This window comes from Cyprinus carpio, chromosome B24 (genome assembly GCF_018340385.1).
Source record: "Cyprinus carpio isolate SPL01 chromosome B24, ASM1834038v1, whole genome shotgun sequence".
NCBI lineage: Eukaryota > Metazoa > Chordata > Actinopteri > Cypriniformes > Cyprinidae > Cyprinus > Cyprinus carpio.
In genome coordinates this window covers 3,320,596-3,342,546 of record NC_056620.1, presented here as the reverse complement: position 1 = coordinate 3,342,546, position 21,951 = coordinate 3,320,596, and the positions used below count along the sequence as shown (strand labels likewise).

Here is a 21,951-nt window from a genome sequence, read left to right as displayed (position 1 = left end):
ATTTTAGACGAAGTGTAATGACATTTGACAGGGGAAAAAAATTGCCTTTTGTTTTGTTAGCAAAATGTCAACATCAATGCATGTATGTCTACGATTATTTCAGTTTAGAAATCTGTCGATCAGCAGATTGGAGGAGGTATTTGCTTTAGGGGAGAGTACGGTTGGTTCAGAATGTGTTTTCAAAGCTTTAAAGTTATTCTTCTAAATAAATTTTTTTTTTTTTTTTTTTTTTTTTTTTTTTGTTCCTCATGGTGTTAGAATGGATGAGCCCTTTTGTACTTTCCTCATAATACCACCTAATTTTGAGTGAGAGTATTTAACATTTTTCTTAAAAAAATTTTTTTTAGAAAACCCTTTAAATAAAACCATTTCAAAGACAATATGTGATTGTGCTAGGTAAAATCGCTTGACAAACGCCAGTGTATTTTTTGTTTTATTTACATATCATTAAACATTTGAAATGTCTTTTTTGCAGTTAAGTTTGTCACACTGTCAGGGGTAAACTAAAAAAAAATAATAATAACATTACTATTACAAACAAACAAACAAACAACCAAACAAGAGTTTCACCTGGGCTCTGAAAGCAACTTCTCCCAGTTAAATGTCAGAAATGTCCATGTAACCTCATGATAATTCTCTGACAAACAGGCTGTAGGATCGATTTGACGAGTGATGGGGACACAGGGTGAGCGTGACTTCACCAAGTACAACATGTTCCTGGATCAACATCCTTGTCGATCCTGGAACAACATTCCAATCAACCAATCAGAATTGAGATATAAGTTTTCAGCAAATATCTGTTTTAGGCTTACAATCAGGGTTAGGTGCTTCTACACCCTTGTTAATCAGTTATCATTTCACTCTGACTTTAGGGATAAATTATGGGTAGGGTTAGGTTTAGGGGTAGGGATTGGGTTAAGTCTATATTTTTGGACAATAATGTTGATCCAGGATCATCAAAAGATGCTGATCCAGGAACATGTCTTGGCAAAATCACGGCGACCGGGAACATGGCATGGATCTTTGAAAGTGATATTTTTTGGGGTCTGGATATGTTTTATAAATTATAACAATTGATATGCACCTGGATCTACAATCAGCCAATCAATAAACAGCTGCAGCAAAAACAAAAAAAACTTATATAATCAGTGGCTTTATTTTGATGTTGTCAGTTACCACAGAAAATATTTTCAGCTTGTTCCTTGGTTTGTAAAAACAAAATAAATTTGTGCCTATAACAATGCACTTTATTGTAATCCATGTTCAGGACATGCCTTCATTGGAATAGATTTTTAAAAAAAAATGTAGCATTACATCACTTGCTCAGCAATGGATGCTCTGCAGTGAATGGGTGCCGTCAGAGTGAGAGTCCAAACAGCTGATAAAAACATCACAATAATCCACTAATAATCCACACCACTCCAGTCCATCAGTTAACCTCTTGTGAAGTGAAAAGGTTTGTGTCTGAAAGAAATAAAGTCATCATTAAGGTGTTTTAACTTTAAACCATTGCTTCTGGCCAAAATATGAGTTCGTGATGCATAATAACACGTCCTAAACTGAAATAGTCCATCCCCTGTTGGGATTCACATCAAAATCCTCCAACACATTTGTTTGGAACTGTTTTGGACTGTTTTTGCTTGTAAATGGTGTTTGATCTGTGCATATTTCTCTCCTGATTCAGGCGAGATGACCTTTTCACTGGAGAAAGCAATATTGTGAACAGTCGTCGTCATATTTTTCCACACGCAACAAAGTAAAACAAATAAACAAAAACAAAACATGTAACAATGGATTTGTTTCTTACAAAAATGTGTCTCACTTTACAAGATGTTAACAGATGGACTGGAGTGGTGTGGATTATTGTGATGTTTTTATCAGCTGTTTGGACTCTCATTCTGATGGCACCCATTCACTGCAGAGCATCCATTGGTGAAAAATTGGTGTAATGTTTCTTCAAATTTCTCCAAATCCGATGAAGAAACAAACTCATCTACTGTACATTCTGGATGGCCTGAGTAAGTTTGAACCTTTCTGAATGTAATAGACTTCAATTTGAATTATCATTATTAATATTATTATTTATTATTTGTAGTTATTATTTATTTTATTTTTTTTATTTTTTTGTTGAACTGCTAGTTTCAGCTATCATGGCAAACCCCGATATAAAAAGCTAGATTTGCACAGTGCCACTTTAAAATAACTTTCATTAATATTAAGCATATTAATCATGAAATTAGAGGAATATTCAAGCTGCTGGATAACATGAATCATCTGGATGACACAAACTTGTCCAAATGCTGTAGTTATTTAAAGCAAAATGGAGAAATTCTCATATTTCTAACGTAATCATATGATTTCTAATTGAAATATTTGTATTTTATTGGCTAAACAGAAACATTTTCACTAATTTTCTCAAACTTCTGAGCCTCAGTGGTACTGTAAATCTGCAACTTTTGCTGTCCCAGCCACATCTCACCTCCTGTCTGTCCTCTCATCGGCGCGCATCAGTGGCATCATCACTCATTCAGAGATGAAGGCTGAGTTCGCACGCCCGCTTGGGATGGGATGGGATGGGATGGAGGTGTGCCATCGGTCGTGATGTCAGAGCGCAAGGACTCTCATGATTGGCTCTAATTAGAATCTGCGGCAGCAAATAGACACGCGTCCTGCATGATTGGACTCAAAGTGGCTGGTGCCAAAAAGCGCAGAGAGGCGCAGGAGCTCCAGACGCGGGAGGAGGACGCGGCGGTCCGCTGCGCTCCAAAAACGGGCAGACAGGCGAACAGCACTTTTAGCTTGTTATCGAGAGCTTATTAGAAGAGTGTGAGGCGGAATAAGACGCAGCTGATATTCCCGGAGCGTTTCGCGTGCGCAACTGCAGCACGGCAACTTCAGAAACATCAAGCAGAACAAGTTCTCCAAAATCTGAGCACCATGGCATCGGTTCCCAGCAGCCAAGTCAAATGCAAGTTCAAGAGGAGGAGAAGGAGGAGGTCCAAGCGAAAAGGTAAAGTTTCTTTCAGTCGTAACTGAACGCTGTCCCTCACAATGCCGAGGTTGCGCGCACGCTGCCTGGTATACGCAGCGTTAAGTGGCGATCATCTCCGCGCAACTGCGCAGTGTGGATGTCTGTACGCGGGTTTGTGTTTGATGCGCGTCGGTCGCGTCTCAATCGTTCCTCTGTCAAGTTTGTGTAAACATATGACAGCTCGCTTCAGATGCGCACTGATTCACGCTCGCACGAGCTCACGCTCGCGCCACGAGGAAACTACTCGCTCCTTGCGTAACACCTCAAATTTAGATTTGACTAATTTACGCCGTGTTACGTTTTTCCCCCTCTCTGTCTGTGCATCCCTGGAGTTTTGTTACTTTTGGGGAATTTAAAGCTCCGGTACTGAATCCCGTGTCCTTAAAATGGGCATGTTTAGTACCTTAGGTATACACGGTATCTGACCTTTTAATATGATTATCCTTTGGAAACCTAATTAGTCCTCGAAAGCTTAAGATTGTGACATTCTAAGTTTACTGTCCTGCAAAATTTCCTGTAATATGTTAATGCTTATACCACGTTTGTCAGCCTCTAAATATGTTTTACAACTTCAAAGTGCCTCTGGATGTCACAGCACCTTGCTCCGCTATCGGATTGATTTTGGATTATACCTGAAATTTTAGGCAGATTTTGTACTTTGTGGGAATTTAAATATAACCGTAACTAATGACTAGGCACAGTTGAAAACTTAACATGGGGTTTTTTTTAGAACAACCAAAAAAATTGCACTTTATCCTCTAAGGTGTTATTTTGTTCTACCCAATCTGACCTTTAAAAATTTAAATGAACTCTTTAATTTAAGTAAGAAAACAAAAAAAAAACCTGACTGCATTTAGTTTACACCAGCATCTGGAACCGCTAAGTATATAGTCCCGACAAAATTAAATCATAACGAAATCATTCTACAGTTAAAACAATAATAATAAAAAAACCCCCCAAAAAAATTTTAAACTGCAATAACATAATATTTAAACTACCTCTCAAAATGTAGAATATTTTAAGCCGTTGCCTAGAATATCTCCGTTTAATGATTATTCTATCGGACCATGTTTTTTTACACTCAGTGGGGTTTCAATGACGCCATACCGTTTAAAGCTGCCGTGCTTTTTTTTTTATTCAATTCAAAGTGCTAAAGATCTAACAACATCACATACCATATTATACTCAACATTCAAAAACACATTGATTTCACATTACATGAAATACTATACATAAATCAAAAACAACACCCGGACAACATCATTCTTGGGACTTTAATACTCCCCCCCGTGAACAGCACAAATACAGACAGCCAGTATCATGTCCCACCAGAGACAGTAATTTTTTGGTTTTTGCAAAGCACATTGATTCTGATTTTCTCCACCCGACACTTTTGGACTGTCTGATCACTGATATCTTATAACAACCTAGGGCAGAAACTTATCTCCGATACCTGAAAGACTTAAAGAGATGGACCTATTGTTTTGACTCAGGTGTTTTTGTGCTACAAATACGTTTCACAGAGACCGTAACCTCATATCTTATTAAAAGTGACATAAAACTATTGTAAACCTTCTGATAAGTATGGTTTTACAAAATATCAGTAAGAATGAAATTCTTGTATCTGACAAAGAGATGACGCTAAAAAACTTACCTTTTTTCCAACGACTCTACTTCAGTGTGGATGCTTTATGGAAATTATTGTGAAAGTTACTGTATCTCATACCATAAGCTTTACACCTTTTTGCAATCCCCCTCATCCCAACACCTCCTGCTCTTCAAATTTTTGAAGAATGATGTGGCGCCAGGAAACTCTTCAGGAAGACAAAAGAAAAAAGCACCAGGCCCAGATTTTTTTTTTTCTGACCAGTTCTTTTCATTAATTCGTCACAGATCTCTACTCTGGAGTTTGTGAGTGCCTTCCTGCTCAAACGCTCACCATTAATTCCAAAAGAGGCCCACGATTATTACGCTACAGACCTGTGGCTTCTAACATCTTTTTTAGGAGTTTTTGAAAAACTTTTTTTTTTTATCTGAAACACCTCAAATGCACTTTATGCTGTAACAGCTGCATTTGCTTACCGATTAAACAGGGCTGGGGATGATCTGAATCAAACATGGATGCAACCATGATCCTGCAACATCTGGCAACACAGACAAATGTGAATCCTGTTTGTGACTTCAGTCGGCTTTCAACACATTCCCAAGTCCCTCCAGACCAAACTCAGCCTCTCTCCTAGTTCGAAGTACCAGCCTTTCTGAAGATAGGCACCTAGTGAGGTAACAACAACACATTTTTTCAACTGCTCTTCTCGCTGTAAAAAATAAATAATAAGTTGCAAGAATAATCCAAAATAAAAAAGGTTGAGCACCTGTCTGGTGCAGCTAACAACCTTTAAATTAGATGATCTGTACTGTGGGAGAACCCCCCCTTGGCAAAAAAACACTCCCCCCCCACTCAATTAGTGGAGTCATTCAGATTAAAAAAAAAACAAAAAAAAAAAGGCCCAACAAAGGCTGTACTTCTTCCGCCAGCTGAGGAATTTCATGACAGGTGAATCCACCTAATCTGTACTTCATAACTGTTTACACCATAAGACAAAAGGTACTGCTTTAAACCCCTGCTCATATAAAAGTGAGGAAAAGGGCTATCCTCTGATCCCTCCCCACGTCCAGGGTCTTTGAATCTTGCCATTGCCGGCGCTCCTTGGACATCAGGCACAAGATATAACCTGACCTCATGAACAATGGCATTATATAAAATGTGCCTAATTTAGGTTACTAGTATCCTGCAGAAACTAGTATAGAATATATTAAAGTACTCTAAATTAGTCCAGAAAAAATATTTGCATATAACATGGCTCTTTTGTAAACAATTTAATATTTTTAAACAATTGCATATAACATGGCTCTTTTGTAAACAATTTAATATTTTTAAACAATTATGCTGTCAACACAGAGATTATTATTATTACAATGAACAATAATTTAAATCTATAATTTAAAACTTTTTTTGCATGTGTGTAGAAGCAGGAATTTTTAGGAAAATTAGTTGCACCATTTCCATTATCAACTCTGAAATGTCACCATAATGTAATGAGAACAGCGCAGTGTAATGTGATTGAATGACAGCGGGCACGCTTGCTTCTCATCTTTCTTTGGTGGCTGGTAATAAATGGAGGTGTGTGATGGTGGGGAGGTTCAGAAACACCTCTGCGTCTGCTGTGACAGGTTTTGTGCTGCGTCTCACCCCGTCACTGCTTACTGTGTGACCCGAGAGAGGCACGGGCCGTGGGCTGGATGGGCTGATAGCGCGGGATTGATCAGCCAACGTTGCTCGCGGTCAGTCTGTCTGTGTGCCTTCGCTGGCAAACGTACACGGATTTACTTGGAGTTTATTAAAGTCTGCATTGCATGGTTTTGTAAAACTGTCAAACATGTGAACAAGGGTTGTAAATAAATATTTTTTTAATGCAAATATTGAATACAGTGGTTAGGCAATATGAGACTGCAGATCCATCTCGTTGTTCCTGGTTTTGCTTTTGAGGACATTGTGATGGAATTATTGTGGTGGCCTGTGGTGTGGAGTCACTTCATGAAGTATCATTAGCATTGTGCAATACACACACTGATGGCTGTCGACAACTGCGGCCTGACCTGTAACCCAGAGGATTAATAACCCAAGCAATCCTGAGAATTTAGACAATAGTTGTAGTGTGACATCGAGGCAAATATATTTACATAATGGAAATGACAGAATTGGTCACACAACATTAAGCATTGCATATAAACATTAGAGGAGTGTGTAAGAATACGAGTGTGCGTGTGTGTGTGTGTGTGTGTGTGTGTGTTCAAAGGGCTAATTTATCAGCTGAGCTAATGGGAAATGATGGTGTGGTGCTGGACAGAAGAGTAGGAACCAGGAATGTAGAAAAGCATGCTAGAAAGTGTATGTACTGGTCAGATTATTTAGACTGCCAGATTTTCACAATCATCTTTATCTTTTTCATCATCATTATAATAAAAGATTTTCATTTCCACTGGGACAATATACTTAACTCGGGGGGGAATTCAGACAAAATTAATCACATAAAACCAGATAACGCCAGCAGATTGTTTTAACTTCTCCCATCTAATCTCTCATAATGGAGATGAAAACATAATGCCGTGTCTCGTTCTAACAAATGCTCATTTTTCTGAAAGCCGAAACAATTCGTTTTATTGTCTCCCTGGCAAATGGACGCCGTTCCGGGATTATATTGACATGGCATTTGACGCTCTAATCCTCAGCAAATGCTTCAGATTATTACAGAATGCCCAGTGCAATAAAACCAATGTGTATTCAAACGCACGTAAGAAGATTTTGCTCCTGATGTGTTTTTTTTTCGCGCCAGTGTAGCGTAGCAGTAGTGTTAGCAGAGGTTACTGAGGTAGCACACATACAAACAATAGAGATTAGTTCTCAAAACTGGGACAGTTTATCTTACCGCTATCAAATATGTGCTTTTTTAACCTTACATGCTTGGTACTCAAATGCTTTTGAACAAGAAAGTGTGTGTTGAGGAATTGTATAGTTGTTTGCTGATAAGTTCAAGGTAAGCAGGCCAAGAGCAAACCGTATTGGCGCAACATATGAGAAGTATTAAATAATACAGTGTTGGGTGAGTCAATACATTGGTGCAGAAGAACTACATTTAGTTCCAAACTTGTTAAAGGTTAGTGGTTGCTGAAGTGTGTGACTGCCCCGCTGTGGCTCATAGCAGAGGGGGACGTTCTGTTAGTTGGCTCTGGTGTGAATTAACCACGGCCCAGTTATTTACCCCCCGAATCTTTTGGGAAGAGTGTAGTGAAACCCTACCCACCATTAAAAAGAAAAAGAAGTTTGCTTGATAGAATGTACACTTGTAATGTACTTCAGAACTTAAAAGTATACATAAAAAAAAAAATAAAAAAAAAACTTGCAGTTTTTATGAAATAAAAGGCCTCTTAGGTGTACTTAAGTCCACTTTTATTTATGTTTAACACCTTTCAAAAGCATTTTTGAAGTAGTAGTTTGTTATTCAAATGAATGACTTTATTGTCTTTGTACAAGTACAACGAAATTGAATGCAATCCTTTGGGTGCATAATGTAAAGAAAAATAAATAAATCAATAATCTAATAAATAGTACACAGATGACAGGATCTGTGACACAACATTACACACAGAAGACGTCTCTCATTCAACAGTCGGTTACACGACTCATTCAATATTGCACATAATGATCAGTTAAGTTATTCGTTATTACATTTAGAGTTAATATATTAAAATAATTCAAATATGCTAATTCATCTGTAAAAATTAGTTGTATATTTTTATATGTGTGTGTGTGAGAAATACAACTTGTGCTATATATACACCACACATCATATGTTTGTATATCTGTATTGTTGTATGAATTGTTTCCATAAATTTCTGCCAGTACATTCAGCAATACACATTAAGCAGGTTTCAAAGACAATAAAAGTAATTCTGAAATTGTGCTTAAGTCCTATTAAAAAAAAAAAAAAAAAACTCAATTTCAGCTAATTGCTTTTAATATGAATTTAAACTATAATACATTTTAATTTAATTGCAACTAACAAAAAAGTATATTTGTTTAAAGTGTATTGTTTTTATATAAATACTCTTTAAAAGCATGCAAAAGTGTATTTTTGTTACACGTATAATATGATTTAAATGAAAGGTGAAATCCTGTATGTTGTTTGGTTTATTTAAATGGATGTAACAGCCTTGCGTTGGTATCATATTGTGTATGAATGTATCTGCTGCTGCTTTTTTTGCTATGTCTAACAGCGTGTCCTGATGTGTGTGGATGTTGACAGACATGTTGTCAAATCGGTGAAGTAATTGCCACACACATCTCGAGCTCCAGAAGGTCGAGCGGTTGCGGCGATGCGGTCAGAGGGCAGCAGAGACTCAAACAGTTCTCGAATGCGGCACATATTCCCCATAGGCCAGTTTAAAAGGTAGTTATTCTCGCTGTTATTTTGCTAGAATTGTTCATTATTTGTCTTGTTATTTCACCTGATTCTACATCGTATTCATGATTGACGCAATCTGAGGTGACTTTAATTACAGTTAATGAGAACATATTTACACAGCCTTTATTATATACAAAATAAATATTTATATATGATTGGATTAAGGATGAAGATTTAGCTCGGGCATAATCCAGACACCCCAAATTGGTTGTACCGGAAAAGGAAACGCATTTAGCCGTAATCAGATGTAAACATAATTTTTGTCCTGAGCCTTACTTCATTACACAGTCCTCTTTGTGAGCAGTGGTGATAAGGAATTTTTTGGTGAATGCTGGTATAACACCGCTAGCATTTAAGAAGTTAATGAAGGTCGTCACCAGCGGCAACCAGAGACCTGTGTGACGGCAGCGTTTCGATTCACAGACACTTCCCTGATTAAGCGTGAAATATTCCGTGGTTTAGGACACGGCGTCCTCCACAGTGCGTTTGGCTTGGGAGGGAAGAAAAAAAAAAAGATATTAACCCTGAACGGTTTTGGCTTCCTCCAGAGGGACCGTCGATAAAATGACCGAAAGAAAGAAATAGCACAACTTTACAAATTAGCATAATTAGTAATTATCTCTTAATAGGCCCTCTTGGCTTTTGAGACTTGCCTCTTGAATTTCTGCTTAAAGTTCACCGAGTGAGAGTTAACAAAAAAATTAAAAAAACATGTTATGTGGAAATGTCTCAATACCACACATGAGCTGCTGAGATAACCGTCTAATTGAGGTGAGACCGTGTCTAACATTCACGGGACAGGAAGAACAATCTGGAGCTTCATTATTTCAAAATTATTATACAACAATAGAGGTACTGTAGATGCTATGCAGCCAGCATAGTCATTTTATTCTTAATAAGATAACGTTAAATTGAATGAAATTTGGTTTATATTGTTTGAAATGAGATTCAACATTTAAATTTTTAGCATTTTTAACCATTCAGGCTGTGATATTATATTCAAATCACCATTTGTGATGACCGTTGACCCTTAATCATGTTTGTTTTTTTATACGTTATTGTTCAGAACTTTGGGAAAATAAAGTTTTGCTTTTGAAAAAAAAAAAAAAAAAAAAAAAATAAAAAAAAAACGTTTTTTTTTTTTTTTTTTTTTTCAGCAAGGGTGCATTCAATTGATCAAACATGACTTAAGTTATCGCACAAAATGTTTTTTTTTTCTTTTGCACTTTGTATCCATCAAGTGAATTAAAAATAAAATGCATGGTTTCCACAAAATAGATTAAGTTGTAATGTTGTTAATAATAATAAATGTTTCTAAAACCGCAAATTAGCATATTAGAATGATTTCTGAAGGATCATGTGACACTGAAGACTGAATACATTACATTTTAAAATTAAATAACTTGTTTATATTGTAGCAGCATTTTACAATGTTACAGTTCTAAAAAAAAAAATCTTATCGACCCTAAACATCTGCATGGTAGTGTCATATTATATATTCAAATAAAATAAAACATAATAAAACATTTTACTGTTATCTTTCAGTTCTACTTGTGTAGATGTGTAGCTTCGATTTTGAAAATTAGGGAATGATTTCATTAATTTCATGAGGTGAAAAGAAACATTGCTTTTTTTTATTTAATAATTCATGCTTCGGATGCTTTATTGTTATTTCATCACTGCTGTATAGCTCAATGTGTTAATTATACTTTCGTCCATCACATTAAAGTGAAATATAGATATTTTAGGTCCTGCCTGATAATCAAAAGTACATAAACATGTTTCTGGCATACGCTGCTAGCGGACTCATCTGATCTGCCTGCCCACTTGTGCTGCGAGCAGTTATCAGATGATCAGAGTAATAATATTACAGGCTATGAGAGCTGACAGCACAAGCACATCTCCATAAATACCTCCTGCCTGGAAAACGAGCACAGAACTGCTATGTGGGCCACAAATCAATTAACAATGCCCACGAGCGAGAACTACTGACACGGAGACTTCTAATACTGTGAAATCAGTAGCTTTGCAATAATATTATTAAATCTAATGCTAAAACTTTTTAATGTTGTTGTTGTTGTTATTATGCATGCACATTATTTTTTAAATGTCTTATTTTGCTACAGGGCCCAGATTTTACATTGCACATGACGTTTATCGTACAAAATAGTCCTTATTTACTGTTGTTTAAATGGCAGATATTAACATGCCACTGTCAAATAGAAAATATTACAAATGTTGGTTTCTAAACGGGACTTTTGAATGGCTTAATGTTTTCAATGACAGCACGAAACGCATTGTGTTTTACACAAACCGTACTGCAAATGAACCGGTATTTAATGGATTGTATCATTTTTTTTCTTTCTTTTTTTTTGTGGTTTTCTCAATGGGTTTTGAGGACGAGAGTACGTCGTGTTGGCATCGGTCTCATTTGGATAGCTGCTACCAGATGATTTTGCATCAAAAATATTGTAGATTTTGGTTTGATGCACAGCTTCTGATGTCAACAACAGAAGATGTGGGAAGCATTTTCTTGACTCTATAAACATATTAATAAGCCTACTTATTTAGTTTTTAGCATTGTATTGATAGTAGCACTTTATTATTTGCAATTAGCCTTGTTTATTGTTTTGAGGTTCACTACTAACGGGCCTGTGACTGGTTTTTGGGTTGCTGCCCGCCAGTACATAAACACGGGTTTCTGTGTATATGCTTTTAATACGTTGGAATCATTTTACAGATTTAGATGATGATGATGATTCCAGTATAAAAAGAACTCTGAATGACATTAATATGTTAAAAATATAGATGAATGTGGATTTAGATTGTCAGCTAGATGTTGTTTTATTCCTCGTGACCTTCACATAAGAGCAGTAATCCATGAATCTCAGTAACAACGTCCCCCATAAAACGCTTATTTAGCACTTAACCACGCCGACCGCATCCCCGCTGGTGCATATGCCTGTCCTGGTTGGGGTATTATTTAGATATGATTATTGCGACAGGCGTGAGTGAATGCGATATGAGAGATTTGCTTTGTCTTTGTTGGCAGCAGTGAAATATATGACGCATCATTCCACACACTGCTGTCTTTAAATAACGTTTCCGTTCCTGATAGCCTACAGTAAAGCTGCCCTCATCCATCGATTTCAACATCCTTTAGGGGCCATGCGCAGAGACCAGACTTATCTTGCAAATCCTTGGTGTGCATTAGCTTTTTCTAATCTAACTCTTCTTACATTCAGTTTTTTTGTCTGTTTCATGATATTTTCTCTTTCCTTTCGTTATTGTGTGTAAGGGCTGTTTGTTTCTGGGCAGGTCCGATTTGAATGGCTTTAGGGGACGCCGGTTGATGTATTTGTATTCAGACAATGTATGTTCGAATTGCTCATCTATTTCGTGTGATAACCCAGAGTGTATTTGGTTTTCACACAGAGTGAGCTCTGACACTCTCTCGGGGTGAGATTTGCTCTCTCGTTGTTTGCGTACTGGCTGGCAGGAGCCAGAAAGGACGGGGTTTATGTACTAGAGAGCAACACTTTCTCTTTTGTGTGCTTTCTGTGGTTAAACTACCTGGTCTCCTCCAAAGCCGTGTCTGGTCAGCCGATGGAGGTTGAAGGATACGCCGGACCCCGGGCGACGTGTGATATCAGGCTTATAGGACACAGAGGATGTGTTGCCATAGTGAGAGATTGTGTGTGCACCGGCGTGTTCAGGTATTGCAGGTTTTTTGTTTCGTTAATATTCAAGCGTACACAAAACTATGCAATCACTTGCAGTAACTTGATGAAGCAGAAACAGTGACAAACAATACCTTCTGAAGAAAAAACTTTTTCTCAATTATCACCTCCAGGTAAATGTCTTTTTTTTTTTTTGTAACCTCACTTTCTGGGATGTCACTTGTCTCTTGTGTTTATTATGATAATTAAAACTATCAGGTTTTAGCAATTAAATTATAAATTCATACAAGGGGAAAATGTGTCGGATTCTGTGTGAATAAAAAAGACAATGGGTCTCATTTACTAACCAAATTTGTGTGTGAAATCGGAGTATGAACATTTACACGAAAAAAAAAATCATAATTTCATATATCTCTCATAATATATATATATATATATATATATATATATATATATCTATATATATATATATATATATATATATTTTATTTATTTATTTATTTATTTATTTATTTATTTATTTATTTTATTTATTTATTTATTTTTATTTATGAAAAAATATAGGAACAATCAAAACCAAGCATATAAGTGTGGTCTTTAAAACATGTAAACATTTTATACATGGGTATTTCATTTAAAATAAATTTAATCAGATGTGAGAACTGCTAAGTTCTTTTGTATGTATGAATACGAATAATCCCTGCAATTATTAGTGAATGAGACCCATATTTTTCTTTCTAAACTTTCTCAAGGACATTCTCTACATTAAGATGACATTTTATACATAGCCATTTCATTTAAAAAAAGTATAATATCATTATATGGCATGAGAAATAACAAGTTCTTCTGTGCATATAATGCAATTATTAGTGAATGAGACACTTTTTTTTTTTCTTTATACATTTCCTACGTCATCTTAAAATGTTTTTTTGTTGTTGTTGTTTTTTAAGTTTTCGTGCTCCATGTCACACTTGTGCGCACACACACTCATACAACATCATATCATCTCTGACCACCTTTCAAGAAAGTTCAATGGCTGTTCTATCATTAAAAGATTCTTAGCAAAGCCAAATGAGTGCTCTTTCAAGTGCAGGTGAAATGAATACCTCATAACACTTATTTTGTGTGTATGCGAGAGAGAGAGAGAGAGAGAGAGAGACAGGAAAGCAGTGATAATGTTTGCAGTTGTGTTTATATATAAAGGCTGATAATCCTGCTCTCTGCCCACAGCTGAAAGAGGGTCATTGTCCTATTCTCACTAATGTGATGGAGGTTCATTTTAATTTGAATGGACCGTCGGAACAAGAAGAGTCTTGAATGTGTCGCCCACATGCACACACACATCAGTGCATGGCGATACGCACACACACACACATATACAGGCTCTTTTCTGAAACCCAGTGCTACTGTATATACTGTCTGCTTACACAGCATCTTACATTTATATATCTTATAAGTGAAAGTTTTCAAACTTTTGACATAGACTGTACCTCTGTTTTCCTACAAAGCATTTGATGTCAATAGAGTTTGGCATGAGCATGTTGCTAAGCTAAAAACACAGTAAGTAGAATAGGCATTCAGAATTCACATATGAGTGCCGCATTCACATTAGATGTATTTATACAGGAATTGTGTTAAAAAAGGAACACAGAACTGTAAGATACCTTCAAATTTTTAAATATGAAACTAAAGCCACCAATAGGTGGTAATATTTCACTGTTTTAATTGTTAATTCTAGTAATTGATTGATTCATTCAAATGATTCATTCAAAATGGACGATTCCTTCAGAAATGAAGCGAGTGAACTGCTGATTTCAGAATGCTACTTTTGCTATTTCTGCCCTAGTAAGATATGCTAAAAATAGTAAGAGAAATATACTAGTATGCAGTTTTGATTTTAGCAGCTGTCTTTATGATGGCTTATCGAATCATTGACATTGACTCTAAAATGATAAAATAATTCAGGAACTAAACACCATTGTGTTAATCAGAGATGCAGTGATTGACAAAACAGAACAGAACATTCCATACTGACAATATTGTGTCCTTATAGCAATTTTTTTATTTATTTATTTAGTTTATTTAATACTATTGTATAAGGTAGTTAAAAAATAGTGATCTAAAAATTAGTTACTTGCTCAAGTCTGTGCTGGTAGACAAATATGGTATTTCAAAACTGGACTCTTTGACCTAAAAGTGATCACCAACCTAGATCACACAGTCATGAAAAAACTAAAGGCCTATACTGAATTTTAAAAATGGCTTTCTGGGCCTGCTAAAGGAAATAGAAAAATCTAGTGACTATACAATTTTTTTAATTATGCTTGGCTCTAAAATAACTATGCAGTCTCTCTAAAATAAAATTTTTTAAAACCTCTTTTCCAGTAGTTCATAATTAATGGATAGGGCATGGACAATTCATGAAAGTTCATTAATCAAAAGGTGTGGGAAGCTAGCAGACAGTCACATTTTAATTTACTTAAAGCTTACATTGATCTCGAATTAATCTGATTGTAGAAAATCCCTGTTTACAGAAATTATGTACGGATCAGATTAGGGTGACCAAATGTGCCATTTCCCCAGGACACGTCCTGGCCAGGATTTCTAGATTGCCTAAAATATCCACGTTTTGGCTTTGTCTGCGCTGCACAGACCAATTGTTGTATGATAAAGTACCGTGAGAGCAGACGGCTTCTTGAGCTTTTGAATCACAGTACTTTGATATCATACACCGATTGGTATGCTCAGTGCTGCTTCAAGTCAAACACTAATATGTACACGTATTTGCATCACTTTGACCATTTTCTGTAGATCCCACCTTCTCACGCACTACGATTGGTTGATTACGTACAATATCTGCATGTTATTGGTCAAACGATCATTACCTTCATTAAGTATGAAAACAGGAAACTGAAGCCAAACCTGGATATTTTAGGCAATATAGAAATCCTGGCCATGACGTGTCCTGGGAAAATGGCACATTTGGTCACCCTAGATCAGATACATAATCATAATAACTGAAAATGTTCATTTGACAATGTTGCAAACATTGCAAGTTTGTTGCAATGCATGGTAGCATGGCTTTTATGTAAGATGCATGCATTGCTGCCTTAAATTTTTAATCTTAGAGCAGTTTTCTTCTTAAAACAGTACCTAGGTTTTTCTTCAAGACTCAAAGACCAAAAAGTATCAACATAGTGTAGTGTACAAAAGTAAACAAATATGATTTTGGAATGGCCTTTGCAACAGGCACATGCCTATGATGCCTTAAAATGCTGTCTGCTTTAACTGGATTACTTGGTTTTGGAACAGAGCCATGGAGTTTCTCTTACTTGTACACACGCAATGAGATACACATACTCTCTTTCTCTATAAAACTCACCAAACACACACGCTCCTGCAAAATCGAGACAGGGCAGTGTGATGAACTCTCTGCAGTGGAAGCTATTATCTTGTTGTCACCTGTTCCTGCAATTCTTCCTGCCTGCCACTCTCAGTTTGAGTTTAAAAACTATTGGAAGGCCGAGAGAGAGAAAGCGCAAGAGAGACTGCTGTGTGGAGCACTTTGTACAGCAAGGTAGCACTTAACTTTCTGCTCTGTAATATGTACTTAACTGAGTAAATTTTGAGTGAAAGTCAAGAATGGAATCAAGAGTGTGTTCTGAACAGTAGTGTGTGTATGTTATCAAGAGGGTAGTTGTAAATGGTGGGTCGTCTAGTTATGGGCAATAGTAAATCAAATGGTGGCCATCGGTGATGAAATTACTTCTCTCTCATGATTCTTTATTTGAGGCGTTAGTACGTTGCCCACACTGTATACATCCGTATACCTTTCTGGGCTTAGCTAAGGATGAATGGCCACAGAGTATCAGAGGGTGAGCGAGACAGCGAGAGAAATGGGAGACGGGGCTTGCTGCCAGATGGAGCTTATAATGTCGCTAATCTGTGTCTGCTTGTTTGTGCGAGTGTCTCGGAGAAGAACTTATGACAGGAACACAATTCACTCCTGTGGCTGGATCACACTGATAGCGATTCAAGCATCATATTGCTGCTCCTTATCAAGAGCCCAAATCTGGACGATTAGAGGCTACATAAATATTTGTTTTCCACTTTTTGCTTGCTTAGTGGTTTCGCTTATTTTACTCAGGTTGAACTTTATGGCATGTTTTAAAAAATGAGGACAGTCATTGTTTGGTTAATTTGCAAATGGCAGAGCTGTAGCCTAGCGGTTAGCATACAAATCCAGACATGTATCCACCTTATTTTGCAATGTGGAAGCTATGTTCTGTGAATGTGAGACTTAAGATTTATTAGGCACTACTGGTAAATATCTAGAATAATATCAAAGTGCAGTAAATGGTAAAACTATTTGCACTACAAACCAGTATGTTTGATTATAAAAAAAAATCATTGAAATGATATGAAAACAAATACCAGATTCAGGCAGAAGAATGGGATGTTTTTGTTCAGCTAAAATCACTGCAAGGAAATTACATGGAAGCCTCACACATTCAAGTTACAAGTCCTCTTATATTATTCTGCTTAAGATTGTTTTTTTCTTTCTACATGTTATCTTAAGGGTTTTCCCCATTATTTTAGTTTAGTATTACATTATAATACCATATATACTTTTACTTTTTTATTATTTAAAGAAGAAACCAATCTGATGTATAGTTGACATTTGAGGCTTAATACTATAGAAAAGCACAAAATTTTTTTCAGTTAGAGTATTTTCAGCTTGTTTATTTTCATATAAAAATACAGCATGCAGTTGCATTAAACAATGGTATAAACATCATTCAATGTAAATTGTGATAATCGTAATTAATAATCGCAATTACAATTTCAAGCGAATAATCGACAATTATAATTTTTGTCATAATCGTGCAGCCCATTTCTTCCCTTGTCCTCATCATTTCCTGTCGTCTTTCTCAACATGACCTAACCAGGCTGTGCATTAAGCAAGAAGCTATAAAAATTATTCTGAACTCTAAAAAAAGCCTTCTGAGTTTGAAAACAAACATTTTAAACATTTGCTCTGATTTGGGTTTGATTTTGAACTACAGATGCTGTACTTGTTATTTTTAATAGTTTTGACTTGTTAGGATATATTGTCTTTTTGTTTTTTTTAATTTACAGACTTATCAATACAAAAATAGCGATTACATTTTAAACCTAATTAATGATTTAAATGCTTATTAATTAATCAGATTAATTGCACTTAATTGCATCTATCAATATCTGCTTAAATGAAAAAAAGCACTTAAATGATCTTTAAAAGATCAAAGACTTGATGAAGAAAAAAAGACTTTAAATGATCATTTAAAGACAAGCTGATGGGCTGGACTGACTGCAGACTTATGAAGGTTGTACTTAATCATTGAATTGTTCAGATAGTAGGACATTTATGTGCAGAAAAGGGGGCATGAAAAATGGTGTTAATTTAGTTTACAAAAAAATTGCAAAAGTTATTGCAAAAATGCCACAATTTTGTGGAAGTAACACAATAGACTGAATAACATCAGAAACGATAAAACTGTGAAATTTCTAGGAAACTGATAGTGCTGTGTTGCTGCGTTTCAGAGAGGTGGGCAGAGTGAAGGTGTTAGGTTGATCCCCTACAGAAGATGGATTCTGCTCTGGTGTGTGTGTCATGATCTATTACACACGCAGGGCTAATCGCTCTCACTATAATTCCACGCTCTTGCTTCTCTCTCTTCTTGCCTCTCCATGGCTCTCTTCCTCTGACACCGCAATACCACACAGGCCCGGAGGTCAGGATTACTGAGAAATAGCGCAAAATGAGAAATCTTGGTTTGAGGGTACTTACTGAGAATATGAAATGTGCAAATTTACAATCATTTATAAACAGCTCTGTCTTTTTGATTGGTTTATTCCTCCTATTGTCCCAAGAAACTGCACCCACCTGTGATTCTTTAGTCAAATTTGAAGTTGTAGAACTTTGGGGCAGTATAGAACTTTGTACAACAATTTGTTTTTGTTCTACAGGTGGTTTGGAATGTTTTGATTGGTTTGCCATGTATTATTTGGAAGAACATAACACTGAAGGATCTTTGCGAGGGCCTTTAGCCCCATTGTGCTAATCTGTTTATCATCTGTTGTATTTTAATTGGTTGTAACCACAAATTGGGACCTTTTACAATAGTTAAGAAAACTGCAATAGGACCATTCTTACTTAAGGAATTGGTTTCCTAGGTTGTCCGTTTTAGCCATCCAATCATGGAGTGCTCCGATGCGGATCATTTGGAGATCACCGATCAGTCCTCTGCTGACTATCGGTGTGGTCTGAATTCAGAGCAATCTTCAGGAAACTATCAGGGGACATATGGACTGGCCCATTGTTAAAAGACTGAAATGTAATATCATTACGTTTAGGACTCCAGAGCCGAGGAGCCAGTGGAATAGATTTATTGTCTAATTTTCACTCATTAGAGTTCCATAATGAACACCCTGTTCACCACACAGAAGAATTTCACTCCATGATTGAAGACATCCTGTCTGGCCCGCCTTGTCTATACCTACAAATTCCTCCAGCTCTCAGTCCACGGGCCAGCGAAAGATTGCAATTTGATCCTTTATTGGCAATCCTCGGGGGCTAGCGGCCAGCCGTCAAAATACCCATTATCACCTCCTAAGCAGGTGTTGCGATGTATTGCACCTTTATCACAATGCAGATTTGTGGCAAGTTGGGCAATCCATTTTTCAATTTGGTCTCCTGCCTGAGATAAATGAACAGATGTCCATTGATTTTCTCCCCACTGCAGTCACACGCCTTGTTTACACCTGACAGCCACGACTTTATAGCTGAGTGATTATTTGAAGTAACACGCATTATAATTAGCCATTTTTAATTAGTCTGACAATTGGCAGGCCATTTACCGAGGCTCTAATTGTACACATCCCTTGAATCTCTTCTTTCGTTAACCTCCAGTGAAGTGAGTCAGCTGAATTGCTCTGCAATGCTTAAGCTAAATCAATGTGACCCTCCACCCTTGCCAAGGGCCTCTCACCACTTGTCACATGGCTCTTTAGAGGGAAGGCTTTTTTTTTTTTTTTTTTTTTTTTTTTTTAACAACACACACTCTTTTATCGACTGGCCCTGAGCGCCAACACTTTAGTGGAAAAAACATCCTTTTCAACTTAATTTGATAGTCGTTATAGTTGGCGCACATTACTACAATTGTTGCTCATAAGGGCTAGATGTCTTCCCGTGATTAAACATACCACTTCAAGCTAAAGCGCAACAACTCTTTCTTCCAGCGCCGAATGCAGCCTGGATCGCATTTCAACATTTGAAATCCCCCATAGTAGTGTTCTGTTAGGCAGTTGTTTTTGTCTCCTTCTGAAACAATATGCAAAGTCCCCAAGCACTTGTCATCTCTTTGTGTCTCCGACTCTATTTGACAAGATCACAAAGCCCAGAGCATCTTCACAGGATTCTGTTCACCAGCTGGTTATTTAGCTATAAATATACACATATAAAACAAGACTTGCTTGGTACCATCTTGTACTAATGAAAAGAGTCAAGTGGCGCGCAGCAGATATGCCCTCAAATGCATGCTGTCACCAGCGATTTAATTGAGCCTCTGAAAACGGTCCTATTGTCTTAATGTCAGCATCCCATCAGCCCTCAGTAATGTGCAGTTCTTACTGTTGGTGGAGCTCTGGCAGCCATGACAGCGCATAGAAGCTCTGGCAGGGGGTTAGGAAGGGTGGAGAACCTTCATCAAGCTCTTCAGGTGGCACAGGAGAAGAAATTGCAAAAGAGTGAGCCACGAAATAGGACGTGTGGTGAGGCTTTATCAAGAAAGCCAGGAAAGTGGAGCAGTAACATTCGGTTAGGGTTGGTTTTGAGAGCACGAATGTAAGCGAGGATGAGAAAGTGATGGATGAGGAAACCGGGACACTTGTCACGGAGAGGTGGGCAGCACACTGGGATAGAGGGACAGCTGTGACGTCTTCCGTACAGGGGTCAGCGGGCCTGGTCTTCCCTAGCCGATCCTCTGAAGACCAGCAGTCTACATAGGAAAGGACATGCTCCGCAGGTGCAGGAGAAAGATGAATTCCTAAAGCACAGAAAGAAACCGAGGGAAAGAGGGGTTAAGCACTGGGGTGACTGGCTGTCCCAGTTTAGAAAAGGACAGGATGATGGATGGAGTCTGGAGGTGGAGAGGTAAAGGAACGAGGTTGTGGAGACAGGTGATAGCGTGTTAAATCAAGGCCTTGCCGGAAAGGCTGGCCGCCGCTGAGCCAGAGAGTTGCTTGGGTTAAGTGCAATGCACTTGTTTGTGTCGAGCATCTACAGAAAGGCAGCGCTCTTAGGCACAAGGCGGAGAGAATGAGAAGGCTTAAAGCAGTGAGGAGACACGGCAGAGTAGATCTCAAGCTCCATTGAGCACAATTACAAGGAAATGACAGGAGGATTGGGACAACAAAGAGGGCAGAGAGCTGGTGTTATTTGACAGAGCGATCCAGAGGGTGGAAGTTAGAAGGTTAAGGCCTTGCTGTTTGTTGCCTCTTTCCTTTTGTTCTTCCCATGGCCGCTGTCATTTAGACAGTGGTGGAGACAGGATCCTGGGAGTGATGGGATTAAGTTTGGCTCGTTTAAGGCAAATTGGCAGTTTCAGGGAGCCAGAGGAGAAGAGGAGGGAAGCTGGCATGCAGGGAATGTCAGTGATTATTATGGGGTGGGCACAAGTTGCTGCTGCCTTGCTGCGAAGGGGCTGTGAAGCACGGCTCTGCCTCTACTTAGCTTGAAGATGACAAGCACACAGTCTCTGCAAGCTGGTAATACGCTCATCACAAAAGCATCCCCTGCTTCTCTGGCATCTCGCCTTCTAACTGTCCCTCACATTGCTCTGAATGTGTGTCAGCACAAAGCTGCCAATAAACTCCCAGATCTTTTATCTCTCAAACCTGGAAGCTCCATTTTAATGGTCGATCTGCTGTTGATTCTGCTTCGTTCTTAAGTTTGTGATGGATAAACAATCCAAAACGAGGTGTAATTTGGCTCCAACACAATTCCAAAAGAATTCAAAGCAAATGCTATATTATTAATTCAACACTACAGTTTGGAGGCATTTCAGCGAGTCTCCAGAGGTGGGGATTCACTTGCCGTGAAAGTGAAGTCACCTGGAAGAGAAGAGCATTTGAAGCCAGGAAACAGATGTTCTGTGACATGTTGGTGTACAGTTTG

At 37.6% G+C, this 21,951-nt stretch overlaps 1 protein-coding gene across 2 annotated transcripts in view; it reads left to right on the top strand.

The window, feature by feature from the left end:
* Positions 1–2,544: 2,544 nt before the first annotated feature.
* Positions 2,545–21,951, top strand: part of LOC109049597 (adenosine deaminase RNA specific B2 (inactive)) — a 155,512-nt gene continuing 136,105 nt past the window's right edge. The window contains exon 1 of one of the 2 annotated variants that reach the window (XM_042751612.1): positions 2,545–3,010. In XM_042751612.1, coding sequence (XP_042607546.1) covers positions 2,938–3,010 — 73 coding nt within the window. In that variant the 5' untranslated portion in view covers positions 2,545–2,937. The remainder of the gene's footprint in view (positions 3,011–21,951) is intronic. The other variant, XM_042751613.1, reaches the window with a different exon arrangement.